General features: G+C 47.8%; 4 protein-coding genes and 1 long non-coding RNA gene across 7 annotated transcripts in view; 2 read left to right on the top strand and 3 right to left on the bottom strand.

Moving 5' to 3' along the window:
- Positions 1-1,692: 1,692 nt before the first annotated feature.
- On the top strand, positions 1,693-4,770 carry LOC128256417 (cyclic GMP-AMP synthase-like receptor 1). The gene is made up of 5 exons (XM_052986762.1): positions 1,693-2,120; positions 3,032-3,145; positions 3,202-3,818; positions 3,900-4,110; positions 4,175-4,770. Exons 1-5 carry the CDS (start codon positions 1,886-1,888, stop codon positions 4,735-4,737), a joined length of 1,740 nt encoding a protein of 579 aa, XP_052842722.1. The 5' UTR covers positions 1,693-1,885; the 3' UTR covers positions 4,738-4,770.
- Positions 4,757-11,077, bottom strand: LOC128256416 (glycerol-3-phosphate dehydrogenase, mitochondrial). 3 transcript variants are annotated; one of them, XM_052986760.1, is made up of 8 exons: positions 10,937-11,077; positions 8,668-8,818; positions 8,453-8,609; positions 8,290-8,399; positions 8,109-8,221; positions 6,903-7,762; positions 5,364-6,067; positions 4,757-5,030 (listed from the first exon to the last, which is right to left on the bottom strand). In XM_052986760.1, the coding sequence occupies exons 2-8, from the start codon at positions 8,767-8,769 to the stop codon at positions 4,896-4,898; spliced, it is 2,181 nt and encodes a 726-aa protein (XP_052842720.1). In that variant the 5' UTR covers positions 8,770-8,818; positions 10,937-11,077; the 3' UTR covers positions 4,757-4,895. The 3 variants fall into 3 exon arrangements, with proteins under 3 accessions (XP_052842720.1, XP_052842719.1, XP_052842721.1); XM_052986759.1 differs by lacking the exon at positions 10,937-11,077 and adding an exon at positions 10,004-10,198; XM_052986761.1 differs by lacking the exon at positions 10,937-11,077 and adding an exon at positions 9,751-9,972.
- On the top strand, positions 10,204-12,705 carry LOC128256418 (uncharacterized). The gene is made up of 4 exons (XR_008267778.1): positions 10,204-10,328; positions 10,872-12,009; positions 12,401-12,516; positions 12,575-12,705. It is a non-coding gene; the product is annotated as an uncharacterized LOC128256418 (long non-coding RNA).
- A 485-nt stretch (positions 12,706-13,190) lies between these two features.
- Positions 13,191-18,007, bottom strand: LOC128256534 (telomere-associated protein RIF1). Its single transcript, XM_052986954.1, is given in 5 exon segments — positions 13,191-13,810; positions 13,813-14,773; positions 14,869-15,170; positions 15,240-17,703; positions 17,777-18,007. Coding segments are annotated over 5 exon segments (4,260 nt in total). The 5' UTR covers positions 17,879-18,007; the 3' UTR covers positions 13,191-13,379.
- Positions 18,008-18,680: 673 nt separating this feature from the next.
- Positions 18,681-25,170, bottom strand: part of LOC128256533 (protein slit) — a 54,851-nt gene continuing 48,361 nt past the window's right edge. Inside the window, 5 exon segments of the mRNA XM_052986953.1 lie at positions 18,681-22,464; positions 22,533-22,675; positions 23,422-23,581; positions 23,645-24,564; positions 24,567-25,168. Of these exon segments, the coding sequence (XP_052842913.1) occupies positions 20,374-22,464; positions 22,533-22,675; positions 23,422-23,581; positions 23,645-24,564; positions 24,567-25,168 (3,916 nt within the window). The 3' untranslated portion in view covers positions 18,681-20,373.

Below are 25,170 nucleotides of genomic sequence, written 5' to 3'. Positions count from 1 at the left end.
TCAATGTTCTCAATGTATCTGCGATTAGATAGATACCTATACATATATATTTATATTTATACGAATACCTTTGAGTTTGTATTGTGTTTTTATCGATGGCTACAATAGTCCATCGGCAATTGTTTATCGCCGGAATCGAGCACCAAGCAAGCGATTACAATTAAGTGTGTAAAAATCAATTATATATAGGCACTCACATAGATAGAGCATTCTTGTCGTGTAACTTGGCATTTGCGCCACTCTTTTTCTCTTCCAATTTTCTACTACAGCCCGAAAACATGGCATATTAACAATATTGGGCAAATAAATAGACATTTAACGGGCAGATATATATATATATATATATATTTAACTGTAAGCTAATCATTAAGTTTTGGCGCCAGCGCAAGATCTGCGCGTCTTTTTACTCTTTTTTACATAAGCATATATATTTAACTGAAATGAATCGCAACTGAGCATAAACGCAAACAATGAGAACCCGCAGCGGACTTTAATTCAGATATACATCTGATGTATCTTTACCAAAGGGAAGTTTGACCTCCGATAGCAGAAGAACAATTCAGATTAGATCAGGACAGGCTAAACCACTTCTAATCCTCCTCTTTATCCATCCGTAATCCACTTTGAACCCCGCTAACTGCAAGTGGTTTCAATTTCAAGTCCAAATCCCTCTCCCACACATTAATTGAGAACTAAGATTTACAACAGATTCCACGCTTTATTGGCCTACGCCTTTGTTGATCTTTTTATCTCTAAATTACCCAACGTACCAACTATCGATCGTACTTTTGATTGTTATTGTAAAATATTTTTGCAATTCCCTAGTACTTATACGTGCAAACATAAAACAAAACAAGCGAACAAAAAACCAAAGTCAAACAAAGCTAGAAGCAAATGTAATAACATTCTATTTATGGATCAATGAATTATGATTGTTCTCTCAATTCTGCAAATGTGACGCGCTAATGGAAAATCAATATGAATACCACTTAAATTAAAAATACCGATTAATAAAATATTCTTGAAATTGCATTTTAAACATCAATGTGTCAATCCCATTGTTTTTTTCAGGATTCCCTAGACTGTGGACTTTGGGCAAGTCCCAAATTTTGTACAGCTTGTGCTGAGTACGGAGTTTCCAGAACCAAATATGTAAACATGTGGTGGAATTGTTTACCCTTTGTTTGAAAAGGAATGGTATTCTGCTTTAAAAACATTAACGCCAGTTGCTTCGTTTTAATTTATAAAAAAAATTTAAATAATTAAAAAATCTGATCTAAACAAAACAAATATGATCATATTGAAAACTTTTATACATTACTCAACCCCTAAATTTGTATGCTTTATCTTTTATCCATTTTTATCCTTTCATATAATTAGGCACTTTTTAAATATCTTGTCGACGGTAACAGACATATTTTATTAAATCATTGCTCCAACCAAAATTAATTTGTGCGTCATAAAAAGCTGGAACTTTTGGATCAGAACTTTAAACCTAGAGAAGGTCTTAAAATAATTTTCTTTCTTTCTTATTAAATTTACTCCGAAATATCTTTAAAAAACTGAATCAATTCACACATTTTTTTGCGTATACTTTTCTTGTAATGTTTTGCTGAGTTTCTGTAGTACCCTTTTAAGATTGCTTTATAAATAACTTTACGTTTAAATAAAAACCAAACGTTTGTAAGCTTCTCATGCCATGGGTTAATTGGTTACGTTTTATGAACGCATTCAAGTTTACAGATCTGTCAGTTTGCTCTTTTTTTACGCAAACAAAGATACTCTCTTCGGAATTCGAAATTCGAACACTGATTAGCTGGAAGTACTGAGAGTCGCAAACACGAAGAGCGAACAGTAGCTTTCCTCTCGCCAGCCGGCTCAACTGATGGTTCAGATAGCAGACGGCGGCACTCGACGACGGAAGCAATTGGGCAGCAGCAGCAGCGACATGGCAAGGAATCTGGAAGACAGCCTCATCCAGGCGAACGCGGACTACGTCAACTTCGACCGGCATCGGGAGGAGTACACCACCCACTACAACGCCCTGCGGGACAAGCTGTACACCGAGTGGAAGGCAGCTGGAGTTCTGGGCAAGCTGCTCAAGGGATACACACTGGGCGGTAGGTGCTATGTAACCCGTCTGCATTCTGCATGCTCCATTTGTAATGTGCATTAGTCTGGAAGCGAGAAAGTGAGACTGGAATTGCAGCCAAGTTGCTGAGGTCCGGTAAATCGGCTGCAATTTGCGCTGAGTTTATGGCGTCACTACTTAGTTGCGATAAGAAGGGAAACGCGAATCGAAATTTATACCGGAAAAGTAAGATTGGCAAGCGCCGAAAGTTATATATCCTTTCAAGACGCTTACATTGCATTGCTTACATTATATAAAACCCGAGAACTAACAAAAAAAAATTATTTTGGACAGGGATACAAGAAACTAAATTAACATTTTGTGAAAAAATTAGTATTATTATTATTGTTGAAATACATTATCTAGAAAATTATAGGAAGACAAATTTAAAATATTCTTATTTTCAAAATCCAAATACAGGCCAACGTTATGACGTTTTAGGTAAAGATCGTGCCTTCCTGTTACTTATGTGGTCTTAAATACAAAATGGCCCAGCAAACCCACGAAAACAAGAAATTCTAGAAGCTTCTCTTTTGATTTTAAAAATTCCCCCCTTAGGACGCTGTACTATTAAAAAATATTGCTCACGTTATTCAAAATCTACTAAACACTTACAAAAAAATATTTATTTTGACAGTGCAAAAATAATCTAAATTATTCTTATTTATTAAGTTATTATTATTATGATTGTCAAGTTCAATGATTTAAGATAGCTTAAAGCCTTATAAAGTAAATCTTATGGCCTTTGAAAGGGACTCATCAGACTTCCTTACCTAGTTCCTGGAACTCACCATAAAGTGCATCCGCAAGACAACTTATCTGAATGGCTTGCATTGGTTAGATAACATTGGGCGATTTATTGTTTGTATAGTTCCTAAACAATCATTTCTCCTGTCTTAGGTGGCTATGGCGATAACCTGAAGGTATCGATGCCAGATGAGTTTGATCTGGTGATTCACCTGGTGTTTCCCGAAAATGACAAGATCATTGTCAAGGCTGATCGCGCGAAGCCAGGTGAGGATATTGCTAGGGGATTAGTGATATTTGCGTAACAGCTCCGATTTGGGCAGGCAATGTGATCCTGGACATGAGCAAGGTGATGGAGACGATCTTGAATCAGGAGCACAACAAGGCGGTCTTCGAGCTCCTAAGGAAAATAGTGAACGCCAAGAATGAGTTGCTGGAGGACAAGCTGCAGAGCTGGCTGCAGGGCGTGATGACCCAGGCCCTCAAAAGGATGGGCAAACAGATCGAAGTTGGAGGCGTGGTGTCGCCCCTCTGCTACAAGAAGTGCGGTCCCGCCCACACGATCTTTGTTAAGGGGCGTTACGAGTACTCGGTAGACTTTGTCCCGGCCATCAAGCTATCGGCGGCCCAAACCGTTTTGGCCCCGGAGCAGAGGAGGCACTTTGGCAACACACCCCACTGGGATGCCATTCCCAAGCCCATGAAGCCAGCCAAAAACAACAACGTTTCCTTCAGAGCCTCGTACTACGATGCCGAGCGTAGGCTGCTCCACGGCAAGAACAACCTGAAGAATGCCATCCGACTGTTGAAGCAGCATAGGAACACCAAAAACAACATGGGGAACCTGAAAAGCTATTACATCAAGACGCTTTTCCTGTGGGAGGTGACTCGGCGGGATGACAGCTACTGGCAGAAACCCCTCAAAGAGCTACTGATCGAGGTGAATGTCTGATTTTAGTTAGTTTAGTTAATTGGTTGGTTCTTCCCATAAACTGTGATGTTCTCGATTTCATTCTTCCAGATGCTGGGCAAGTTAGAAGGCACTCTCGCTTTATCTTCGGGCAAGGGCAAGTTGCTCTTCTTCTGGGACGCCAAACTGGATATGATTGCCGATCTGAGCGTTAACCAGCGAACGGAGATGTTCAACTGCGTGTCCAAGAGCAAGTACACCTTCTGTCGCGGCGACGGCAACCTTAGCGATGACATTAAGGACAATGTTAAGGGCTCTTTTAGTGTGAAAACAAATTATATTTTCAAATCGAAACTGTAGTAACACTAGACCATTTCTTTCTTAAGGCAACGGCAAGGACAAAGGGACAGAGAACAGGCCTTTGAATGGACAAAGCAAAACAGCGAACCAGGACTGCAAGAAAAAGGATGAGGATAGCCAAAAGGAAACCAAACCTAAAGAGAAGCCTACACCTGTCAAGCCAAATGAACCAAAGGGAGTTAAAGTGGAATCGCCAGGCGCCAAATTAAATGCAAAACCAAATGATCCCAAGAAAACTGTGGAGGCAAAGGTGCAGCCTACTCCTGTCAAGCAAGCTGAGGCGGCTCCCAGTAAACCAGTTGCAAAACCCAACGAGGGCCAAACCGGAACCAAAGCCAAGGTTAAGGTCGAGCCTGTCAAACCAAATCCAAAACCGAACGAACAGAAGGCAGCCAAGGTGGTAACTCCTCCTGTTCAGCCAACCAACCAACCAAAGCAAAATCCTCCACTTAAACCGAAGCAGCCTGCAAATAACTCCAATCCAAATGGGAATGGTGCAAAGCCGAAGACCAATGTCAGCGGTGATGGTGACTCCAAGGCACAGCAACCTCCTAGTGAGAAACCAGCTGGCACTTTCCTTACAAACTAATTGCATCAGGGAGACGGGCTGTGATTTGAAAGAGTTTTATTAACAGCAAAATGAAAGTAAGTTTGATCTTAACCGTTCGATCTTAAGCCTAATCCTTGCCTCCGATGGCCGGGTGATGTGTGGTCGTCGTTGTTAAGTCGCTTGTGCTCCTGCAGCTCTTACAGTCCGCCTCCGGATCGGTCCACGCTGATCTTCTGCTTCAGATTGGCCGCCTCTTGCTTCTGCTCCTCCAGTTCCGCCATGCGCGCAAATCGCGAGTAGGCCACGTCGCCCGTCTTGATGGCCGACATCATCTGCAATTGGTTGGTTATTCGATAAGTGTTGGTCATATATATATATAAATTTGTAATATTTTTAATTGCTGATTTCTGCTTATTTCTACCAATAAATACACCGATTTTTATCGTATTCAATGCCCACTTATTTAAATGTTGAGGCAGTTTTTGAAATTAATTAAGCTTCTATTTTAACAGACAACTGTGTCTGTAACATTAAGATTTTTCATAACCAGAATTTTTAAAAGGCCTCTTTTTGTTCAAGTTTTCAGCAAGGAGTACTAATAAAATGGAACTGGTATTGAATGGTATTTCCATGGAATGTGATTTTCTTAGATTTGCATAGCTCACCTGGAGGTACTCGTCCAGCTCCACCTGGCCGTTCATGTTGGTATCGATTTCGCGCAGGATTTCGTGCAGCTGCTCGCCGGAGACGTCGGCATCGCCGAAGCTCTTGAGGGCACGGCGGATGTCGTTGATGGAGACGTAGCCCTTCTTGTCCTTGTCGATGAGCTGGAAGCGCTTGATGTACGTCTGGATCTCCTCCTTGGACAGCTTGATGGGGATGCGCTCCTTGGAGGTGCGGTTGACCGAGTGGCCCATCTCGTTGGCCAGGAACTCGGTGGCGTTCTTGATCTGGCGCTCCTTCTCGTCCTTCGACCACTGCAGCTCCTCGCCCATGATGTCCACGATCACGGGCAGTGCCTCCTGAGCGGCCTGGACATTGAGGAAGGCCAGACGGAGGCGACGGGCAATCATGTCCACGGCAGTGCAGGCATACTCGCGCACTCCGTACCGGATCTCGGCGTCGATGTAGGGGAACTCGGGGTGGATGCGGTTGCCAATGATGGGCCAACGCTTGCCGGTCAGCGAGGCCATCTTGGACACGGCGAAGGCGCGGTCGCCGTACGACTTGGCCAGGTGCTGGGCCACCTCGCACTCCAGCCCGAAGTCCTGCACCAGACGGATGTACATGGTCGGAGTCCAGCCCTGGCCGCCCTCGATCTTCAGGTAAGAGGTCACCGCCTCGGCGCGTTCAGGCTTTAAGTTGCAGGCTTTTACGGGAAAAGAAGGGAATTTACAAAAATTATAGTTGGGGATCAAATGGTGCTAAAGTAAAACTCTTATGTTTAAGTTTTTAAGCACGCACTAATAATTATTTCTCACTAATAAGTTTATTAATAACTGATATCTTCTATAAATTATTTGTGTTATCTTATCTCTTTTTTTTTAACATTGGCATAATATCAGCATCATAAAATACGATGAATGCGATAGAAACACAGACAATTTAAAGGTGGTGTCCTAAATAAACACAAATCCTGCTTCCTATTTTGATATTTACATAAAACTTTTTTCAATGACTATTTATTTCAGGGTTCGTAAAATATCACACAATTTACAAATCAAATGTTTAAGACTCAATGATTTTCGATACACGCTACATGATAAATAAAATACACCCAAAGCACTTTGTATTTTAAAAAACAAATGTAAGTTTGTACAAATCAAACAGACGAGTGCTATATATTATTTGTATTACTTTTTTTAAGTACATTTAATATACAGTACTCATACCTAATTATTTTTTTAAATTCCAACCAAACAGCTGATTTGGTCGTCTTCTTATTAAATTAAAAAAAAACAGTTTACTTTTTGATTTTAGTTAATGGTGTTCATAAACCAAAAACGGAAGTCGTATTGAAGGACACTTTCATGTTTAACGTTCTATAGCTCAAGAATTTTTTATTTCTTTATATAGCCGTCAATGTTTGATTTTTGATTGTCTGAAGAATTCGCGTTATGTTATTAGATAGGAAAACCATCCACCTCAGTTGAACATAAATGTTTAGTTAATAGACTAAGATAGTAAGATCCTGCGCAACTCACCCTTGATTGCCGCATCGATGGTGTGCTCGGCCATGGCCCGGTAGGTGGTCCACTTGCCGCCGGCGATGGTGATGAGATTGGAGGGGCTGACGTGGACGATGTGGTTGCGGGCCAGCGACTGGGTGTCGTCCTTGTTGGGATCGGAGACCAGCGGGCGGATGCCGCTCCAGGCGGAGAGCACATCGCCGCGGCGCACCTCCACGTCCGCGTTCAGATAGTTCTTGATCTCGCTGAGGATGAACTGGATCTCGTCCTCGGTGGGCGTGGGGTTGTGGGTGATCTCGCAGGGCAGGTCGGTGGTGCCGGCGATCGTCTGGCGCTGCCAGGGCAGGAAGAAGATGACGCGGCCGTCGGAGGTCGAGGGATCCAGCAGGCCCATCTGGTCGGGACTGTAGTAGCCGGGCAGCACGATGTGCACGCCGGAGCTGGGGCAGCAGATGCTCTTCACCGTGGGGTTGTCCATCTTGCGGATGGAGTCCGTGAAGGGTCCGGCGGCGTTCACGATGCACTTGGCCTTCACGGTGAACTCCTTGCCGGAGATATGGTCCTTGACCTTGGCTCCGCACAGCACCTGTTTGCCGGTGCCGTCGTCCTTCTTGAGCAGCTCCTTCACCTCCACGTGGTTGCACACGGTGGCTCCGTGGCGGGCGGCCGTCAGCGCCACCGCCAGACACATCCTGGCGTCATCCTGCTGGCCATCGTAGTAGACAATGGCGCCACACAGCTTGTCCTTCTTGAGCATGGGGAACAACTCAAGGGCGTCTTTTTTCGACAGGTAGTACGAGCTCTTCACATTGCGATCGCCGGCCACCAGATCGTATGCCTTGATGCCCACCCAGTAGTAGGGCACCTGCCACCACCTGCGAAATAAAATAAACTAGTTAGATGATTCATAGAGGTAATAGAAGAGGTGTCACAGATTTTCTGGCAGTTAATTTACTCTACTTTTCTTAACGTGGGAAATAATTACATTTGAAAAGAGCTTTCTTACTTTCCTTATCGTTATTATCTACAAATATTAGGAGTCTAGCTTGTTATTGGGATTATAAAAAACAATAATTTGTTTTGAATGTTTAGTAGACTAAACTACTACCTACAACTTCTGGCCAATTTTTTAAATGATCAAGATTTGTAAAACCAATTAAAGGAAATTTCTGTTATGGTTTTCTGTGAATCCTCTGGCTTAAAAACATAAGTCTAATTTACGTGTAAACTGGCAGCATGATGGGCAGAGGGTGGGTCAAGTGGGGTGCCGATTCGAGCATGGTGGCGCGCTCCTGCAGCGCCTCCTTAACCATGCGGTACTGCTCAAGGTCTAGCTGAGGTGATAGATGACAATTAGCATTTTACAATGGAGGATGTTTTAATTTTGAGATGGGAAACTTACGCCCAGGATGGCTTTCTGAAGATATCGCACTCCGCCGTGGATGAGCTTAGTGGAACGGGAAGAGGTGCCACTGGCAAAGTCATCCAGCTCCACCAGAGCGGTCTTCAGTCCTGTTTTTGGGAGAGTTTCTTAGAAGGGGGCCTTACTTCAAATGTTTACCCACCTCTCGTAACCGAATCGAGGGCACAACCGGCCCCAGTGGCTCCTCCGCCGATGATCAGCACATCGAACTCCTCGCCGCTCATCAGGGACTTGATTTGATCCGCTCGCGGGGGCAGCGTGCGCTTCCTCTTGGGCGGTAGGGTCTGAGCATTGTTCACCTGAAGACTGGAACGATTAGTAAGAGACACTATCATCGGGGCCATAGGGACTACTAACCACATGGGGGGAGTTCCAGCGGTCCAGCGTGTAGGAGGCCAGCACGGAACCCACGCAGGCGCTGGCGGCAGTCACGCCGAACTTGAACATTCGCGAGGTCATCTCGGGGATCTCTCACGAAACTATTGAAACGATCGAGTAGTTGATTGTGCTGAAATAAGGTGCAAAACAACAACCGCAATTAGTTTTACTTATTTTTAGTGCACCCTAGCTCACAAGTATGCAATACGCTTGATTTGTACAAAATACACTTAAAAGTTTTTGTTTTTATTTGCTCTTAAATGTATCTTAAGATATTATTTGTATTTGTTTGCAAAGAAAAATTATTTTTTTTTTTATTAATTATTTATTTACTTTAATAGTACATTTTTGGAATTTCTTTTGTAATGTGCCTAATATTAATATATGTTAGATATTTTAAATAAAATGGTTTTGATTACTGTTTTATAGATTTGTACTTTTAAATAGTTTAAACAAAACATAATTCCGCTTAAACACAATTACCGCTGTCGATAATGCCGTGACACACTTGATTGAGAATCTTTAATTAATACTCGAAACTTGTTTTATCTACATTTGTCTATCCATTTTATAGGAATTTGATGATATCACAAACACCATAAAATCGGGCACTATACAACAAATAATGCAGAGTGAGATAGCTCAGAGAACGCCCAAATGGCGGAGAGCTAATTATATTCCGAATTAAATTGGCACTCCCCACACATCACTGCCCCTCATCCGTGGCGATGTACTGCTCTCTATGGCTATATAGTGCTCTCTTTATTCACAGCTGACGGAAGCTTTCGCGCAAAGCTTTTGGCCGACTTTTGGCTCTCTTGGAAGGGCGACGAGTGTTCCATTCCATTGGCATGCGAATGTGTGTTAAATCAATACTGGTACTACGGATGACCAGATGAAGATATAGAATAGTGGCGAAAGTTGGGAACCGGAACACTGGCTCTTAAACAGAACCTAATTCACAGAGATCCAGGCTGGGCGCACTTTTTTGGAGCTCCCGCACAATCCGATTCGAGCCAGTCCAATTCAATCCGATCTTAACCGATTCAAGACCGTGTTTACCTTTTGGCTTCCAGGCCGCGAGTGCCCCAGCAACTGACTGAATGCGAAAGGGGAAAACACAAACCGAAATCGCCCGATTTCCGACGACCGAAAAATGAGTATGCGAATGCTAATGCGAACGGAACGTTTTTAGCGGGCGTAACACAGCGTGTGAAAATGATTACATCAGAGTTTGAGTCACTTTTCCGCTTGCCAGCCGCCTGCCGCTTCTCGCATCCGCACTCGGCCAAGGCAAATCGGTTATTGAGCTCACCTAGTGCTCTGGATGTGGACTCCGGTTCTGAATTCGATTCCGGGTGTCTTTGGGCTGCCTGGAACTGCTGGGCTGAGAACTGGGGAGCAAGATACTCCGTTCCGTCCGTTTAATTCGCCAGTCGCCGTCGCTCTGCGCAAAACTGCACTGCTCTGCACTGCTCTGCAGCTTTTCTTGCCGCTCGACAAAACTTTCAGTGCAGTTCGTGGCTCGTGCTCGGCGCAGTCAGCTGTTAGACCACGCCCCCCGCCACCACCGCCCCTCCTGGCCTAGCTAATTAGCCAACTGGCAGATCTCAAGATGCAAGCGAATGACCAGATACAAGGTATTCAACAGATTCTCGTGCTGCAGCTGGTCTTGTATTTGTACGAGATGTAGCTTTCAATTAATTTTCGAGCTAATCGAAATCTTAAGTGTCACGGTTCTATCTGATTAAAAGTTTTTTTGGTTCTAAATATTAAGGGGTATGTCTTTAGGATATGTTCAAATATAAAGGAAATAAATTTGAAGAGATTTTAAATTTCAGACGATTTTCTTTAAACCGAATTTCTGGTGTCATTGTTATTTTAATAATTAAAATAAAAAATACTCAACATATATTATTTCAGCTGTCAAAAGTATATTTTAATATTTAAGGTTTTAAAGGAACGATCAAAGCACTTTGTTTGTTTTTCTTATTTTAAATAATTGGTACAGCACTACTATAAATTATTATTTTTCGTTTAAGGTACATTCCATTTCACTAAAAGTAATTATTATATTCATGTGGCGTTAAATAACAACAAAGCCGAAAAATTCCAAAGAACTTAATCACATAATATAAAAGCGGTTGTTATTTTTATAATTTATATCACATTATATTTCGCAGAGAGTATATAATATCCACAGAGATTGCTATATGCATAAACCGCTCGCACTTTTGCCCGATTCTACCTCGTTGTTGGCACCTGCGAGATGCGCCCACGTTGTGTTCCGAGCGTGTTTATTCTGTAACTGGCGGCGCATAAGCAGCCTATCTGATATTTTTATTGTTTCGCGCTCTTCGCACATCAGATTATTCAATTATGTGGCGAGTGTGCTGATAGAATCGCGGAGCAACAACACTGGCCAACAAGGCTGTGCTTCCGTGAATTTCCACGGCGCCGCAACGACATTGAATCAGTAATTCAGCGCTGATAAGAGCCATTTCACAAGTGCTTTACGCATTTCGAGGGCACCACTGACACAGTTTATGAATGAATCATGGATACGAATGGCAGATGAATGCGAATAAATGGGGGAATATCTTGGGGAGCCTACCCACTCTCGATCGGCTGGCCAGACAGAGAGCAGACGGAGCAGGAGACCCAAGTACGTCACGGCACACGAGATGGTTTGGCTTGGCATGGGTTAGCTAGGTCAGTTTCACTTGCGCAATTGAGCAAGAACTTTCCATGGCTATTTACAGTGCGGTACTACAGACCTACAAACGACCTTGGCATTCCCAAACCTAAACGTCTGGCTAATTGTGCCGAAAGCGCAGTTATCACGCCGCCTGTAACTGATACAAAGTATCCAACGGATTGTCCGGCGGAACGGAGCGGAACGCCTACCACGCACCCACGGCGTGCCGAACGCTCCGCCCCCGCCGGAATATTATTGTTATTTGTACAAATGGCATCAAGACGTCGTCGTCGGAGAAATATACCCATGCTATTAACTATATAGGTGCGTCTAAAAGCTCGTCGGCGTCGCCAGTCGTATCTCTATCTGCCGATGTCGGCGACGACGCGTTGGCTAGCACGTGAACATTATCAGTGGACGCGGTGGAAGGCGGGATGATTTGACTTTGCCACGACCAGAACAGCAAATCAACCAGATTGGGTTGGACCGGCAACGGAACCGACTCCGATGGAGGTGCCTGTGGCCACCGGCGTGCCCTCCGCTGAAGGTGCCACCGCCTGACCCGCAAATGGAGCCAGCATAATCAGGAGAGATGCGGAGCTGGTCGACTAAAAGGCCATGGGGTACTTAACGAGCAAAGGTTTTATTTAGGAAACCCAAATTAATCTTGATTCGTCATTTTTAACCTTATCACAAATTTAATTGCATCACGATTACCTTAACAATATGTTCCCCATTAGTAGCTTATCACAGAAATTGTTTATCTGTCTGTTCCAAAAAGTTTGTGCCTAGTCAAATTGATAACAAATTGGTATAATCAAACATTTAGCTGATTAGATTTGCCTAATTTTAGTGACATTCAATTATGTTATGAGGTTATTGTGGTAAACTTTGCGCTCTTACTTATACAAACGCGGTATTTTCTCTTCTGTTTTAATTGAAAATAGCACATTTGTTTTATTTTAATATTATTGCATTTTAAAAACCTAAAACAATTCTAATAATATTTTCTAGACTGATTTTTAAATGATTGGATTGGAGTTTAAATTTTGGATGTACGAAAGGCACGGAAGGCCACGTAGTTAGCATAAGCCTTCTGCCAAAATGAGAAGTTTCTTTATAATCAGCAGGTAAATAAACAAAAATTGTTGTTAAAAAAGAGCTGGTAGTAATCTGTATTTTTTTCAGCGCCTGACAGGCTATGGTCCTACATTTCGCATTGGCATTTGGCCTAACGCTCAAAAGTTGGACATCGACTAAGCAAATTTAGATACTTTGTTTTTGATTAACAAGTGTTTAACATATAATACGGATTTAATCATTAACCAATTTATATAAAGCGCGTATAAATTATTATTTTTTTGTAGCTATCTTTTGGGCTGCGGTCGCTTTCATATGGTTTCTAAAGTGTAGCATACTTTTGGGCAGTCGATATTTGCGCTTGTAGAAGTAAAATTTTATATTGCGTGCTTTTGGGCGCTGCTGGATGTGTAAATTGTGCAGCCACCTACTGGAATTTCTGCGCGCCTGGTGTAAAAAATCAGAAAATTTGGTATGAAACGCCCAAGTCCCGGCTTTTGTAAATTTTGGGGACCAACATTGGGCACAGTTTGTGAGCCGCTGGTTATTGAAAGAACCTGGAAAATCACCACATTTGAGATAATATTCCACAGTTTGAGAGTAACTGGACATTTTGATATAAATTCTGAGAGCCACTGTATTTTTTTGTAATTTCAAAATGGGAGCAATTTTTTGTTTTGCCCAAATTGTAAGTTTGATAAACCAAAAAAAAAAAACATTTTTCTTAAAAATAAAATAGAGTTTATTGTAAAATGATGCAAGTCCTTGCAGCCGAAACGTAATACACCAAAGGGCATAAAGTCTTAAACCATAATGAAAAGTAAACGTAACTAACTAAAACTAAGCAGATACAAACGATTTCCCATCCTCAAAAGAGGGCAATGGCAAACTACGCAATATTTCATCTCTGGCTTCACAGGTTGGAAGAGGAGTCGGCCGCGGTCTCGGCCACGTTATCAGGGCACCCGAGCGTGGATGGCAATCCCTTGGGCATGTTGTGTTGCGATTGGGATGTGCTGGCGTCCCGCTCGCGACGCGCCCGCATCAAGAGGTCAATGAGATCGAGGAGCTGCTCGTCGCCGGGGCTGCACTGCACCAGCAGCTGCTGCACGAAGGCCATTCGCTCGACGTCGGAGCGTGGGCCGCTCTTGAGGATCTCCGGCACCTGGGCCAGCAGCCCGCTGCGGCAACTGTTGCTGATCTTGGACTTGGCGCAGACGTACTCCAGCACGGAGTTGGGATTGAGGCGATCGCACACCACCGACGAGAGGTTCTCGCGCACAGCGTGGTCCAAGAAGTCCTTGGAGTGATTCTCCGACAGCGTCTCCAGCACATTGGTTTTAGCTTCTCGTTGGCTGCCATCTGGGCGGAAAGGAATTTGGCCAGCGTGCTGGCGCTCTTCAGTTGACCCTTGTCGAAATAGCGCTGCAGAACCGACTCGAGCGGCAGCTGATCCACCACCAGCCCGAGGGCGGCCTCTGGATCCATGATGGCCAGATCCCGAGCAGCTGCCTCCGGCGCCAGCGGCTCCACCTCCATGGCCTTGACGGGCTCTTCGGAGAGGCTTATGTTCTGCGCGTTTGCCGTGTCGTTCCACTTCAGGCTGGTGAAGGCATCCTCCTCGGGAGCTTCTCCGCCCGCCGACTTGTCCATATTCTTGTCCGTCGTCGCCGTCCTGGCCGTCTGCTCGCTGGCGAAGCGCTCGATCTCGATGATGCTGTCCAGGCGACCACGTCGCCTCAACGCCTGCCGCATTTCGCTGGTCTGGGCCACCTTGTCCATGAGCAGGCATCGCTTGGGCTTCAGGGTGCTGCGCGTCTCCTCGGAGTCCCGCAGGTACTCCTTGGTCACGGACACCGGCGGGTCGTGGAAGCTCACCCGCTTGCGCTTCAGCGCCGGCGAGTCTAGGGTGACATCGTCCAGGCTCTCGCACCGCAGCTTTCGCTTCAGGATGCTCACGGAGGGACTGGCCGAGGGCGAGGGCAGTCGCTTGGAGAACGTCAGCAGATCCTTGGAGGGGTGTGCCTGGATCGGCGTGGAGGTGTGATCCGTGCCCGTCAGCTCGTTAAGTTCGCTGGTGGGCGTGGACACCTGCTCGGCGCGATCGAGGATACGGGCTGGCGTCACCTGGTGGACCAGTCGCGAGGTCGACATGGCGGCATAGGGAGAACCGGCGGCAGTGTCCAGCTTCTTGTTGCGGATCATGTTGATCAGCTGGGCACCGCGTCCGGTTAAATGGCCCGTGGGCTTGGGCCGCAACGTGGGGCTCGAGGAGTTGTTTGTCTGCTTGCGATCGGGTGGAGAGTTCTGCCGAAAGGAAGAGGAATAAAACAAAAATTCTTTAAAGTTTTGGCAGAAAAACAGAACTAACATTTCATGTAGCTATATATAATTTGACTTACCAAGTTGCATATCCGCGTGCTGGGCTTCTTGGGCGAAGTTTCCACGGCAGCCACAACAACTGCGGCGGGAGGAGGAGGAGCTTCACCGCTGCTCCCGGGCAGTTGGGTGGAGGGCACGGCTTCCACGGGAACAGGCACATCTGGCGGCGTAAGCTGTATTTCGGTGGCAGTTTCGGGTTTCCTAACCGGTTCTGGCTCAGGTTGCGGCTCAGGCTCGGCGGTGAATTCTGGGAACAGATCTTCGCTCTGTTCAACCACTACAACGGGGGTGGGTTTGGCAGCCTTTGTCTGCTTTCCGGCAGCTGCAAAAATGCAAGTGTTGGGATTAACATTCTAGGCCCCTGTCCACCTGTTGCTTGCGTTTCGCTTACCTGTTGTGGACTGAGAGACCGGAGGCGGTGGCACCTTCTTGGGCGATCTCAGAGGGCGGTCGGGCATGGGCGAGGGCGTGGGCGTCGGCGGCGCCTGTTCCGTTTCCTTTTGAGCTGCCCGCATACGCGTCTGACGCATCGGCAGCTTGGCCTCCTCTTCCTTTTGCGCCTTGGGTTTGCGGCCGGGTGTCTTGCGGATTGGGGTGGCTGCGTCAGTTGCAACTTGGTCCTTCTCGGATGCCTCGCTTGCCGTGATGTCGATCACTTCCTCGTTGTCATCCTTGCCGGTTAGGGCCAGCTCACCCTGTTTGCTCCTGGCGATGACCACCTTCTTGGGCGTCCAGGGCTTGATGGAGGCCGAGTCCTGCGACTGCGACATATCGTTGTACAGAGCCGGAATGTCCGACTTCTCGGCAAAGCGCTCCTTCTGGCGATCCGTCAGCTTCTCGGGGTTCAGGCTCCACACCGAGGGGATGATCACGAAGAGATCGTCGCCCTTGAAGAGGTCCCTCAGCTGATTGGCCATGCTCTTAATGGGCAGCTTTCGAAACTTCTCCTGGATGGCACGCTTCCACTCCTCCAGAAATCCTCCCTCGCATTTCGTCTTGCTCCAGCACTGAACGCCAGCGGACAACGTGGGTTTCAGGGCATCAAAAACCACCATTAGTTCGTTTTGGCGCAACTCCAGCACCAAGTTGCGCAGGGTGTTCAAGCAGGCCTCGAGCATCTGCTGCGAGGAGGGGTGCTCAAAGATGGTCTGAAGAAGGGCAAACACGTCCTTGTACAGCGGCCCCTCCTTGCAGAGGCCAAGCTTGAGAACGGAGGCCACGTAGGCATCGAAGAGCTCCGCAAAGAACGGTTCGTCCTTGCTCTTCAACAGGTCTGCAAGTGTGGTCTTCAAGTCGCCCAAGAACTTCTTCCTCTCCGCGGCATTCTGACCAGCGTTGAGTAGCTGGCGCCACTGATCGCAAAAGGAGCCATCGAAGGAGTTGCTAGCACGGCGTCCGGCAAAAGCGGCCAATGTCTGAAGTGGCCACAGCAACCAGGTGTCCAGAAGCGAGGCATTATGCGCCACTCGGTATTCGAGCGCATTGTTGCGTAGGTAGTTTGACAGGGCTTGCGACACCTGTCGCCACACCTGTAGCTTCACGGCGAAGCCCTCGAAGTCCTCCTCGTCGTTGGCCTGCATCAGGTGCTCCGCAAAGGATCCCAGCAGCCGGAACTCGTTCTGGTTGCCCGCCTCAATGCGATCGGCGGCGAAGATGCAAGCAATGCTCTTTTGCAGAATGGCGGCTGGCACCTCTGTCCTGGACTTCAGGATCAGCTTCAGGTAGGCCTCCAGAACATCCAGGTGATCACTTCCGGCCACACGCTCCATTACCAGGCTCTCCCCAGCAATGGTGTTGAACAGGGCCCTTACCACACGCCCACCGGAGGCGCTTTCAGCGATCAAAATTTGCTCGATCTCAGCGCAACAGGCCACGGTAAAGGGGGCCACTGCCAGCCGGAACATGGCCAGGCACAGGTTCCGCACGAGCAGCTGCAGCAGGAGTTGCTCCGCCTCGGTGGCGTCGTTCTCAGTGAGCAGCTTCATTCCGGACACGGCAGCGGCCAAAAGTGGCTTCCAGTGCTGCTGCAGCACCTCGCTGCTCATCAGAGGCGACGGATGGGCGAAGGTCTCCAGACGCAGCTCCCTGAGCAGACGGTGCAGCGGTTCACTGGACTCCACGCCCCACAGGGCCACCAGGCAGGGCAGGGCCAACTCCCGGGCCGTCTGGTAGTTGTGGGCCAGACCGGTGGGCAGATTCCGCGGTCCTCCACCGAACATAAAGGCCAGGAAGTGCTCCACGGCGCTGTCAAAGGACTTGGGCAGCTCCTGGTCCAGACAGGTGAGCAGGTACCACCACACCCGCAGCTTGATGCCACTCACGTGGGAGGATCGCGACTGCGAGGTGCGCAGCGGGATCAGCAGCAGACGGAGCCTCTTTACGGAGGCCAACTCATCGTAGGCGGCAAAGATTTTGATGAGCACGCGCCAGCAGAGGAAAGCCTCGGACCGCACACCGTTGTCCGGATTGCGGAAGCCGAGTTCCACGAGGGCCAGGAACTTGTTGATGTACACACAGCCCCTCAGCAGATCCTCGTCCATGATCTGCACCAGCAGTGTCCAGACCTTGTGCCAGTTGGAGTTCTTGGCGTCGCGCATCTCGCCGATCTGTGTGGTGTACTTGTTGACGAAATCACTACGGATCTGGGGCCAGCACCTGGCCGAGTGGATGGATGAGACATCGAGGGCCACCAGTGCCTCGGCCAGAGCGGCCACGGCGCAGTCCTGTATCTTGCGGTCCGCATCGAACATCAGGGGCAGAATGTCGCACAGCCAAAACTCCACCAGTTCGTCGTCCGTGAAGGAGGTGCCGACCAGTCCGGAACTCTTGCAGCTGCTGGCCAGCAAGTCGATCATCTGAGTGGAGGGGGGAGATTATAAATGGGGGGCTTAGTAATGAGGGTGCTCCACAATTGGGTGCTCCACTTACGTTGCAATAATGCTGACGACGACCGGCTGAAAGCACTTCTTTGGCGGAAAGCTGCACTGTGCGGTAGGACTGCCCCGCCTCCGCGCCGAAGTCAATGTCCATGGCGTGGCGATGCTTGTGTTATGAGCTCTTTAATTATATTATTTCCCTCCTTCAGCAACGTCCACAAGTTATTTTACGCGCAGTTTAAAGAACATGGAAGAGAAAAGCGCGCGAACTGTGCAAAGTAGAGGTGGCAAAAGCAGGTCGATGCGTTATCGATAGCTTGCTATCGATTAACCGCTTAATACTTAAAATACCAAAACATAGAGTTGCCAGATATTTGCAGGGCGGGAAGAACCCAGTTATTTGAATCTTTAGTACTTAAAATTCGTGGGGAATAATATCCATATGTTGAATCCATCCATTTTTTGAAAAGCGAGACTTAGAGTAATTTAAACCACAAAAATTTAAGAGTATGCATTTTCGAAATAGGATTAGGGAAAAAGTTATGAGACATATTTTTAAAATCAATCAGAAAAGAAAGTTTTACATTACAGTAAACCTTGAATGGAATGAAGTCACCTGTGTTGGGTCTTAAATGCCACTCAGAATTGCCTTTGTTATTATTAATATCACATTTTTTATAGTGGGAGCTTCCTGCATCATCCAAATGCATACAAACAAATACACAAATACGTATACAAAAACAAATTTAAATTTAAACATTTTTCTTTGTCGTTTTTATTAGGAAATAAATATTACACACAGAAATGAATATTATAAATGTCATTTCCCCCAATAGCACTCGAAATACTTCGATTGCGGGACACGTTCTCTCCTAATTAATTAGCTGAACACAATTTGCGGCTGTGAAACCGTCGAAAGCTTCGCCGGATAAGGGTATAAATAAAAAAACTGATAATTAAACTTGGTTTAGCAACAGCTATTACACATAATATTTATATATTTGTCAATAGGTTATACATAAAATATGCGTGTAATTGGTGCGCATAGTTATACTTGGATAATTAATAAAAATAATACACGTATTAAATATATATAAAAGACAACTAAAATGACCAAAAGGGGCTATTACACATGTATCGTATATGCATATATAATATATATGGATATAAATAGTGAAAAATAGTCAAAAACATTTTACATATACATATAGGGGCTCATACATACATACAGCATACAGCATACATATAGGTATATATAGATTAGTATAAATAATTATTATTAATTAGGTTTTTGCTTTAAATGCGATTCGATTTTGTCTCGATTTGTTTTAGGTCTAACTTAGGTCGGTAATTGTTAATTGTTAGAGATTTACATGCGACTACCCAGCTTAGATGTTGTTATCCGAATTATGTTTAGTTTAGGTTAATTGTAATATTAGTTACGCTTCGATTTGCACACATTTACTTTAATTAGGACTAATTCTAGGAAAAACACTTGCAACAATTTGCTGGAAATTCGTTACACGTTTTGGGGGCCTTTGTTTCGTTTCGTTTAGTTTTCATTTCGATTCTTTGTGGTTTGTTGGTTTGTTGGTTTCTGTCCTCGTTCCCTTCTTCTGGTTCTATCAAAATACATTATCCTTTGAGCAACTTAGACTAAAGAAGGTTTTCGTTATGCACTTATTATCGTTATTACTCGATTTCGTTTCTTTGAGAGCCCTGAACAACTGGCGCGTTTAAAACGACCGCTGCAGGTTTGTGTTTTGCAATGCGTGTGCTTCTGTGCAAATTTACTGTTTTTTTGTTTGTTATTTATAACTTTAGTTTAGTTTATCATTATTTATCGTTTTTAATGCGACTTTCGTTCTGGTTATCTCCCAACAACTGTGTTTCGTTTTCTATCTACAAAAGGAATCTGTTCTACGTCCAATTTCCAATTTCTTCGACGGACTTTGAGGGGGGAATGTACTTTCTGGGCGGGGGGGAGGGGTTCGAGAGGGCGTGGCACATGCAATGACTTGCTTAAAGCTTGTTTACGCTGATGTGGTCGACTGAATGATTGAATGGTCTCTATGTCCTTCGTCCTTAAGGAAAAGGTCACACACTTACACACAATGTGCGAAAAAAAGAAGGAACTGGGAAGAAGTGACGGGGGTCAGCTAATTTCCGGAGGATTTGGCAGGGGCTACAGTTGCGTCTTGCGACATAAATACATTGACATCCGCGTCCGGATCGATCGATTGCCGTATTATTCTGTTCTGCTATTATGTACATCGCCTGGGTAGCTTGCACTAGTAAATTGATATATGCGAATATATAGAATACATGTGTAGCGTGGCGCAATGCCGAAGGATAAGATAGATATATATATATATATATATATATATAAAGAAGCGGAAGGGGACGAAAGCAAATCGATGCCGCTGTGTTTACATAGATTATGCGATTAATATATGACATATGGTACGAGTTCGAGTACGAGTACGAGTATATATACGAGTATATGAGCTGTGCTGGAGGAGCTTTAGTAGTGGAAGAAATGGGAGTGCGCCTCCAAAGACCGGATGATGATCATGACGATGCTGGGATTGGAGATGGGGATGAGGGTGTGGGGCATTCGACACCGGACATCGAATCCCCCGTGTTGTACTACCAGTGCATCATGCGCAACTGATCGAGGATGCGCTGCTTGAAGAAGGTGCCCAGCATGCCGAAGACCGTGGACACGGCGGCCACGCCCATCATGACCTGCATGATGCAATGGATGCCGGAAAGCTCCTCCTCCGACTGCTGGCGATGGCGATGGCGCGCCCTGTGGTGCCTGCGACCGCCGTTCTCCTGCAGCCGCTGCAGCCGCTCCATGTCCTCGTCAAACTGCGGCACAATGGCCAGATTTATGACCTCCGTCTTGGACAGCAGCTGCTCGTTGGCTATGGTGTGCGCCTCGGTTCCTTCCCCTCCAGCTCCAGCTCCCTTGCTGGTGGCCTCGTTGTGCTCCTTGTCCCGCTCCCGCTGCTTCTCCAGCTCGCGCACCCGCGACCGCTCGTCCAGCATCGTGTTGTCGCGGCTGAAGTCGAAGTCGTGGCTGCCGGGCATCAGCGGCGTCTGCAGCGACCGTCCGGACGTCGGGAACTCGGCCAGGTTCACCTTGGCGAGGAACTGATGTCCGGCGGCGGGACTGCGGGACGTGGCTGCCTGCTCCGGCAGCGGAGGCGGTGGCTGCTGCGTGGGCAGCTGGTCACGCACCCGCGTCTCCTGGAACTGGTTCTTCTTGATGCCCAGTACCTCGGACAAGGGCCGATTGATCATGGGCAGCAACGAGTCGGAGGTGGGCCGTATGATGAAGGAGCCGCCCGGCTGAACGTTATCCGGCGGTTCCAGAATCTCCGGCTGCAGAGGCTTAGGAGTGCTGGCCACCGGGGAGGGCTTTGCCGCCTCGCCCTTACTGTCCTCCGCATCCTCGCTGTCCGTGTAGACAGAGTCCTCGGCGGAGGAGGAGGAGGAGGAATCCTCGGCCTTGGACTTCGGCTCCTTGGCCGGCTGGCCCGTAAACTTGTGCGTCAGGTTGCGAATGGGCTCGTACTTGGAGCTCTCCGAGTCTCCGCGATAGAGCAGCGCCACCTTGCCATCGGGCGTCAGAACGGGCGTAATCTTGGGGTGGGGCGACGGAAAGCGATGACTGCTCTCGGGGTCCGGCGACAGGGCATCGAAGTCGGTGAGCGCCGGCTTCTTTTGCTGCTGCTGCTGCTGCGCCTCCTTGTCCAGGGCGCTCTGGTCCTTGTCCGTCTGCTGGTACACAATGCTCACCTTGCCCAGCGGCGTCGAGATGATCTTGATGGCATCGTTGCCGTTCTTGCGGTGATACGGACCATTCTTGCGCTGCTGCGGCTGCTGGGAGCCAAAGAAGCCGCGCCCCTGGTTCTCGCCCGTGTCGGCGAACTCGTCATCGACGCCGTCATCGCCGTCCTCGCCATCCTCGTCATCGTTGGCAAAGTGGCCGCTGCTCTCGCGCAGATCGATCGCAGTGCTCGGCACGGCCACCGCGACGGCCACTTCCGCAGCTGGCTGGGATTCCGTGAGCAGCTTCTTACGGATGTTCTCCAGCTGGCTCTCGCGGAAGCTGCTGCTCGGCCGGAATCGCGACCGGAAGCCGCCAAAGCCGCTGCCCTCTTCGTTGACGAACTGCTCCTCATCTGGCCGGGGCCTCACTGTTCTGGGCCGCTCCATGGCAATCCGTTCGTCATCCTCGTCGTAGCCCATGTCCTCCTCCTCGTCCGGCACACTTACCAGACCCTTGGGATCGGGCAGCTGCTCGGGATCCTGATCCTCTTGATCCTCCTCCCCATCGTCATAATCATCTAGACCATCGTCTTCATCGTCATCATCGATGGTGTCGTCGTAGAGATCGGACTGCATGCCCTCCGTGGGGTAATCCTCACTGTCCCCTGCTCGCCCCTCCTCCGTTGTCTCCCCCGCGTCCTCCTCCTCCGTCTTATCATTGTTCGCCCCCCCAGCATCCGTGCTATTCCTAGTGCTATGGCTAAGACTATCGTTACTATTACTACTACTATAAGTTAGATTTAAACCTGTTCCTAAACTAACATCTAAGCTGCTATTGCTCCGCTCGAGCAATTGGGTAGTCGCATCTTTCAGTCAGTAGCATTTCTTGGTGCATCCGCACTTGCGCACGATGTCCAAGTTCTTGATGTACTTGCGGTTATTGCTGCACACCATGCGGACCTATATGGAAGTAGTGATTAGTTTGGTCTTGGTCTTGGGATTGGGAGACATCATTTAGATTAGCTTACCTTGCGCCGCCTCACTATCTTGGCCGCGCAGCACTGGTTGCCGCAGCCGCCCACGCACTTGGCGTACTTCAACGGCTGCCTCGAGCGGCAGTCGTTCTCCGTGTAGTACTCGCGCACCTGCTCCTTGCGACAGGTGGACGCCGCTGAAATGGGGCAAGAGGAAGGAGCCGACGGAGCGCAATTAGTCAGTGGGTTGAGGCAACGTGAGCCGAGCGGCTGAATAATTAGAGCTAACAAAGTGCACAGTAGTGTCACCTTCCCCCCGAAGTTCTTATTTGATGGATGAGTAGCGTGGAAAGCGGGTGTCTTAAATGTTGGTGTGCGAATATGTGCCAATAATTAAGGTTAAGGGGGTGTTAACAAGTTCTTGCCTGCGAATATGCAAGTTAGGAGACGTATTTAAGCTACCTGACAAATTATTACATATGTGTATATCTATAATTTCACTTGAGAATAAAGCTAGATTTAAGCACATACAAAAAAATATGTAAAATATGTAAGTTTGCATACATATCCTGTGCACTAGTACTTTCTTGAGACAGACTTTATCTTAAATCTTTAGTTCTTTCATAATCTTGACAAGCTTTAAATGACTTTTGCTTTCAAGTTTAAATTTTAGCCAGCTTCTTCTGAGAAATTGAGCTGCAATCCTCATAAAAATACTGCTCATAAAAGAGCCTGCACTCTATTGATTGCCTGATGCATTACATTCCACAAGCGGACACCTGTTTTATGGATGGCTTACACGCCCCCCCTACAAGCGACTGCAAGTTATGATTGGCCTTGCCGGAACCCGGCTTTATGGTTAGTAATAAACGGCTTACACCCCCCATCATATAGTTGTGAGTGAGTTGTGAGTAGCATAAGCATGATAGATGTATGTATGTACCGGTGACTGTTGGGGGCTCTGTGCTGCCCTCACCTTGATCGCAGTAGCGGCCTCGCTGGCCGTGTTTGCACTTGCATTGGTAGCCATCGCGGGCGTTGGAATTCGGCACACAGCGGCTACCCCGACGGCACTTGTTCTCCAGACAGGGATCCACCGGCTCCTAATCAGAGAATATATATCATTAGCTTGACCAATTTAAAGAGGGAACCCAATGAAAACCCACCTCTTTGATGTGCGGCGTTTCGTCCATAAAGTCCTGCTCGTCGTCCTCCTCCTCCTGCTGTTCCCCCTCAAGCAGGGCACAGCCGGGAGTAATCTTCTGCTGGCGCTGGGCATTGCCAAAGTCCACCAGCTTGTGGTTGATCCACACCTCCTTCATGCAGCCCTTGAAGCTGGTCAGGTTGCGGATCTGCCAGTTCTTGTAGGCCTGCTGGGCAGGATCCACGGGCAGACCGCCCAGGAACATGGGCGTCGTGAGCTTTAGGTAGTCGTTTGAGCCCTCGTTGATGATGGAACGTGCCAATCCGCGATCCACGCGCAGCGTAAAGTTCTTCTTGACGGCCAAAAGCTCCACAGCGTGGTACTTTCCATCGGCCACCATCTCGAAGCTGTACATCGTGGACACCGGGTAGTTACCCACATCGTAGCTAACGCGTATGCGCCCGTTGAACAGCTCCACCGCCAGGTGCGCGTCCTGTCCGTCGTACATGAGAATGCCGTTCTGCTCGGCGCTACTAAACACTATCGTGACATTCGCCTCAGGTCTGGTCCGCAATGGCTCCAGCTCCACATAGGAGTTGTTGTGCACGAAACTGATGCTGGTGAGATACTCGCACCACTTGCCAGTGTAGCCCGGGTGACATCTGCACAGGTAGTCGCTTCCCTGGGCATTCGGCTGGAAGCAGACGCCGTGCTTGCACTCGTGGTTCTGGCAGGGCGACGTCTGTGGGTACATCATCGAGATCATGTTGTGGCCCTCGCAGTATTTGCCCGTGTAATCGTCCGGACACCTGCACAAGTAGTCATTGATGCCGTCCACACAGGTCCCGCCATTCTGGCACATGTGATTCTGGCAGTCGTCGATGTTGTCCGTGCAATTGGTTCCATGGAAGCCCGCCTGGCAATCGCAGCTGTAGTGGGTAAGTGGTCCAGGCACTTGGCTCCATTGGCGCACGGATTGAACTCGGGGCTGCAGAACTGGATCTTGGTGTCGCAGAACTCGCCGCTGAATCCCGGCTGGCACTCACACCGGTACGACTCCACGCCGTCGATGCAGGTGGCATTGTTCTGGCACTTGATCTCGCCCAGGCAATCGTCGATATTCGTCTCGCAGCGGGCACCCGTGTAGCCGGGGGCGCACTGGCAGCTGAAGCGACCCTCCTCTAGCACCGTGCAGGTGGCATTGTTGCGGCACGGGTTCCCGTAGCAGGCGTCGATCATGAACTCGCAGTGCTTGCCGTGATAGCCCGGCTGGCAGAGGCACTGGTACTCCCGCTGGGGCAGGGCCACGCACTGGGCCTGGTTCTGGCAGGGCTGCTCGAAGCAGGCATTGCACTTGGCCAGAATGTCGTTGCGCACGCGGCCGCGACACACGAAGTTCGACGAGGGCGTCGACAGGATCAGCTTGTCCTTCATCTGTTCCGGTTCCGCACAGCGAGCGATTCCGGGCTCCACATAGTCCAGCTTGATCCAGTCGGAGAACCATTTAAGGCCGCAGTCACAGTACAGAGGATTGCTGCCCAGAGCTCT

Source organism: Drosophila gunungcola (genome assembly GCF_025200985.1).
Source record: "Drosophila gunungcola strain Sukarami chromosome 2R unlocalized genomic scaffold, Dgunungcola_SK_2 000020F, whole genome shotgun sequence".
NCBI lineage: Eukaryota > Metazoa > Arthropoda > Insecta > Diptera > Drosophilidae > Drosophila > Drosophila gunungcola.
This window is presented reverse-complemented; position numbering and strand designations above follow the sequence as displayed.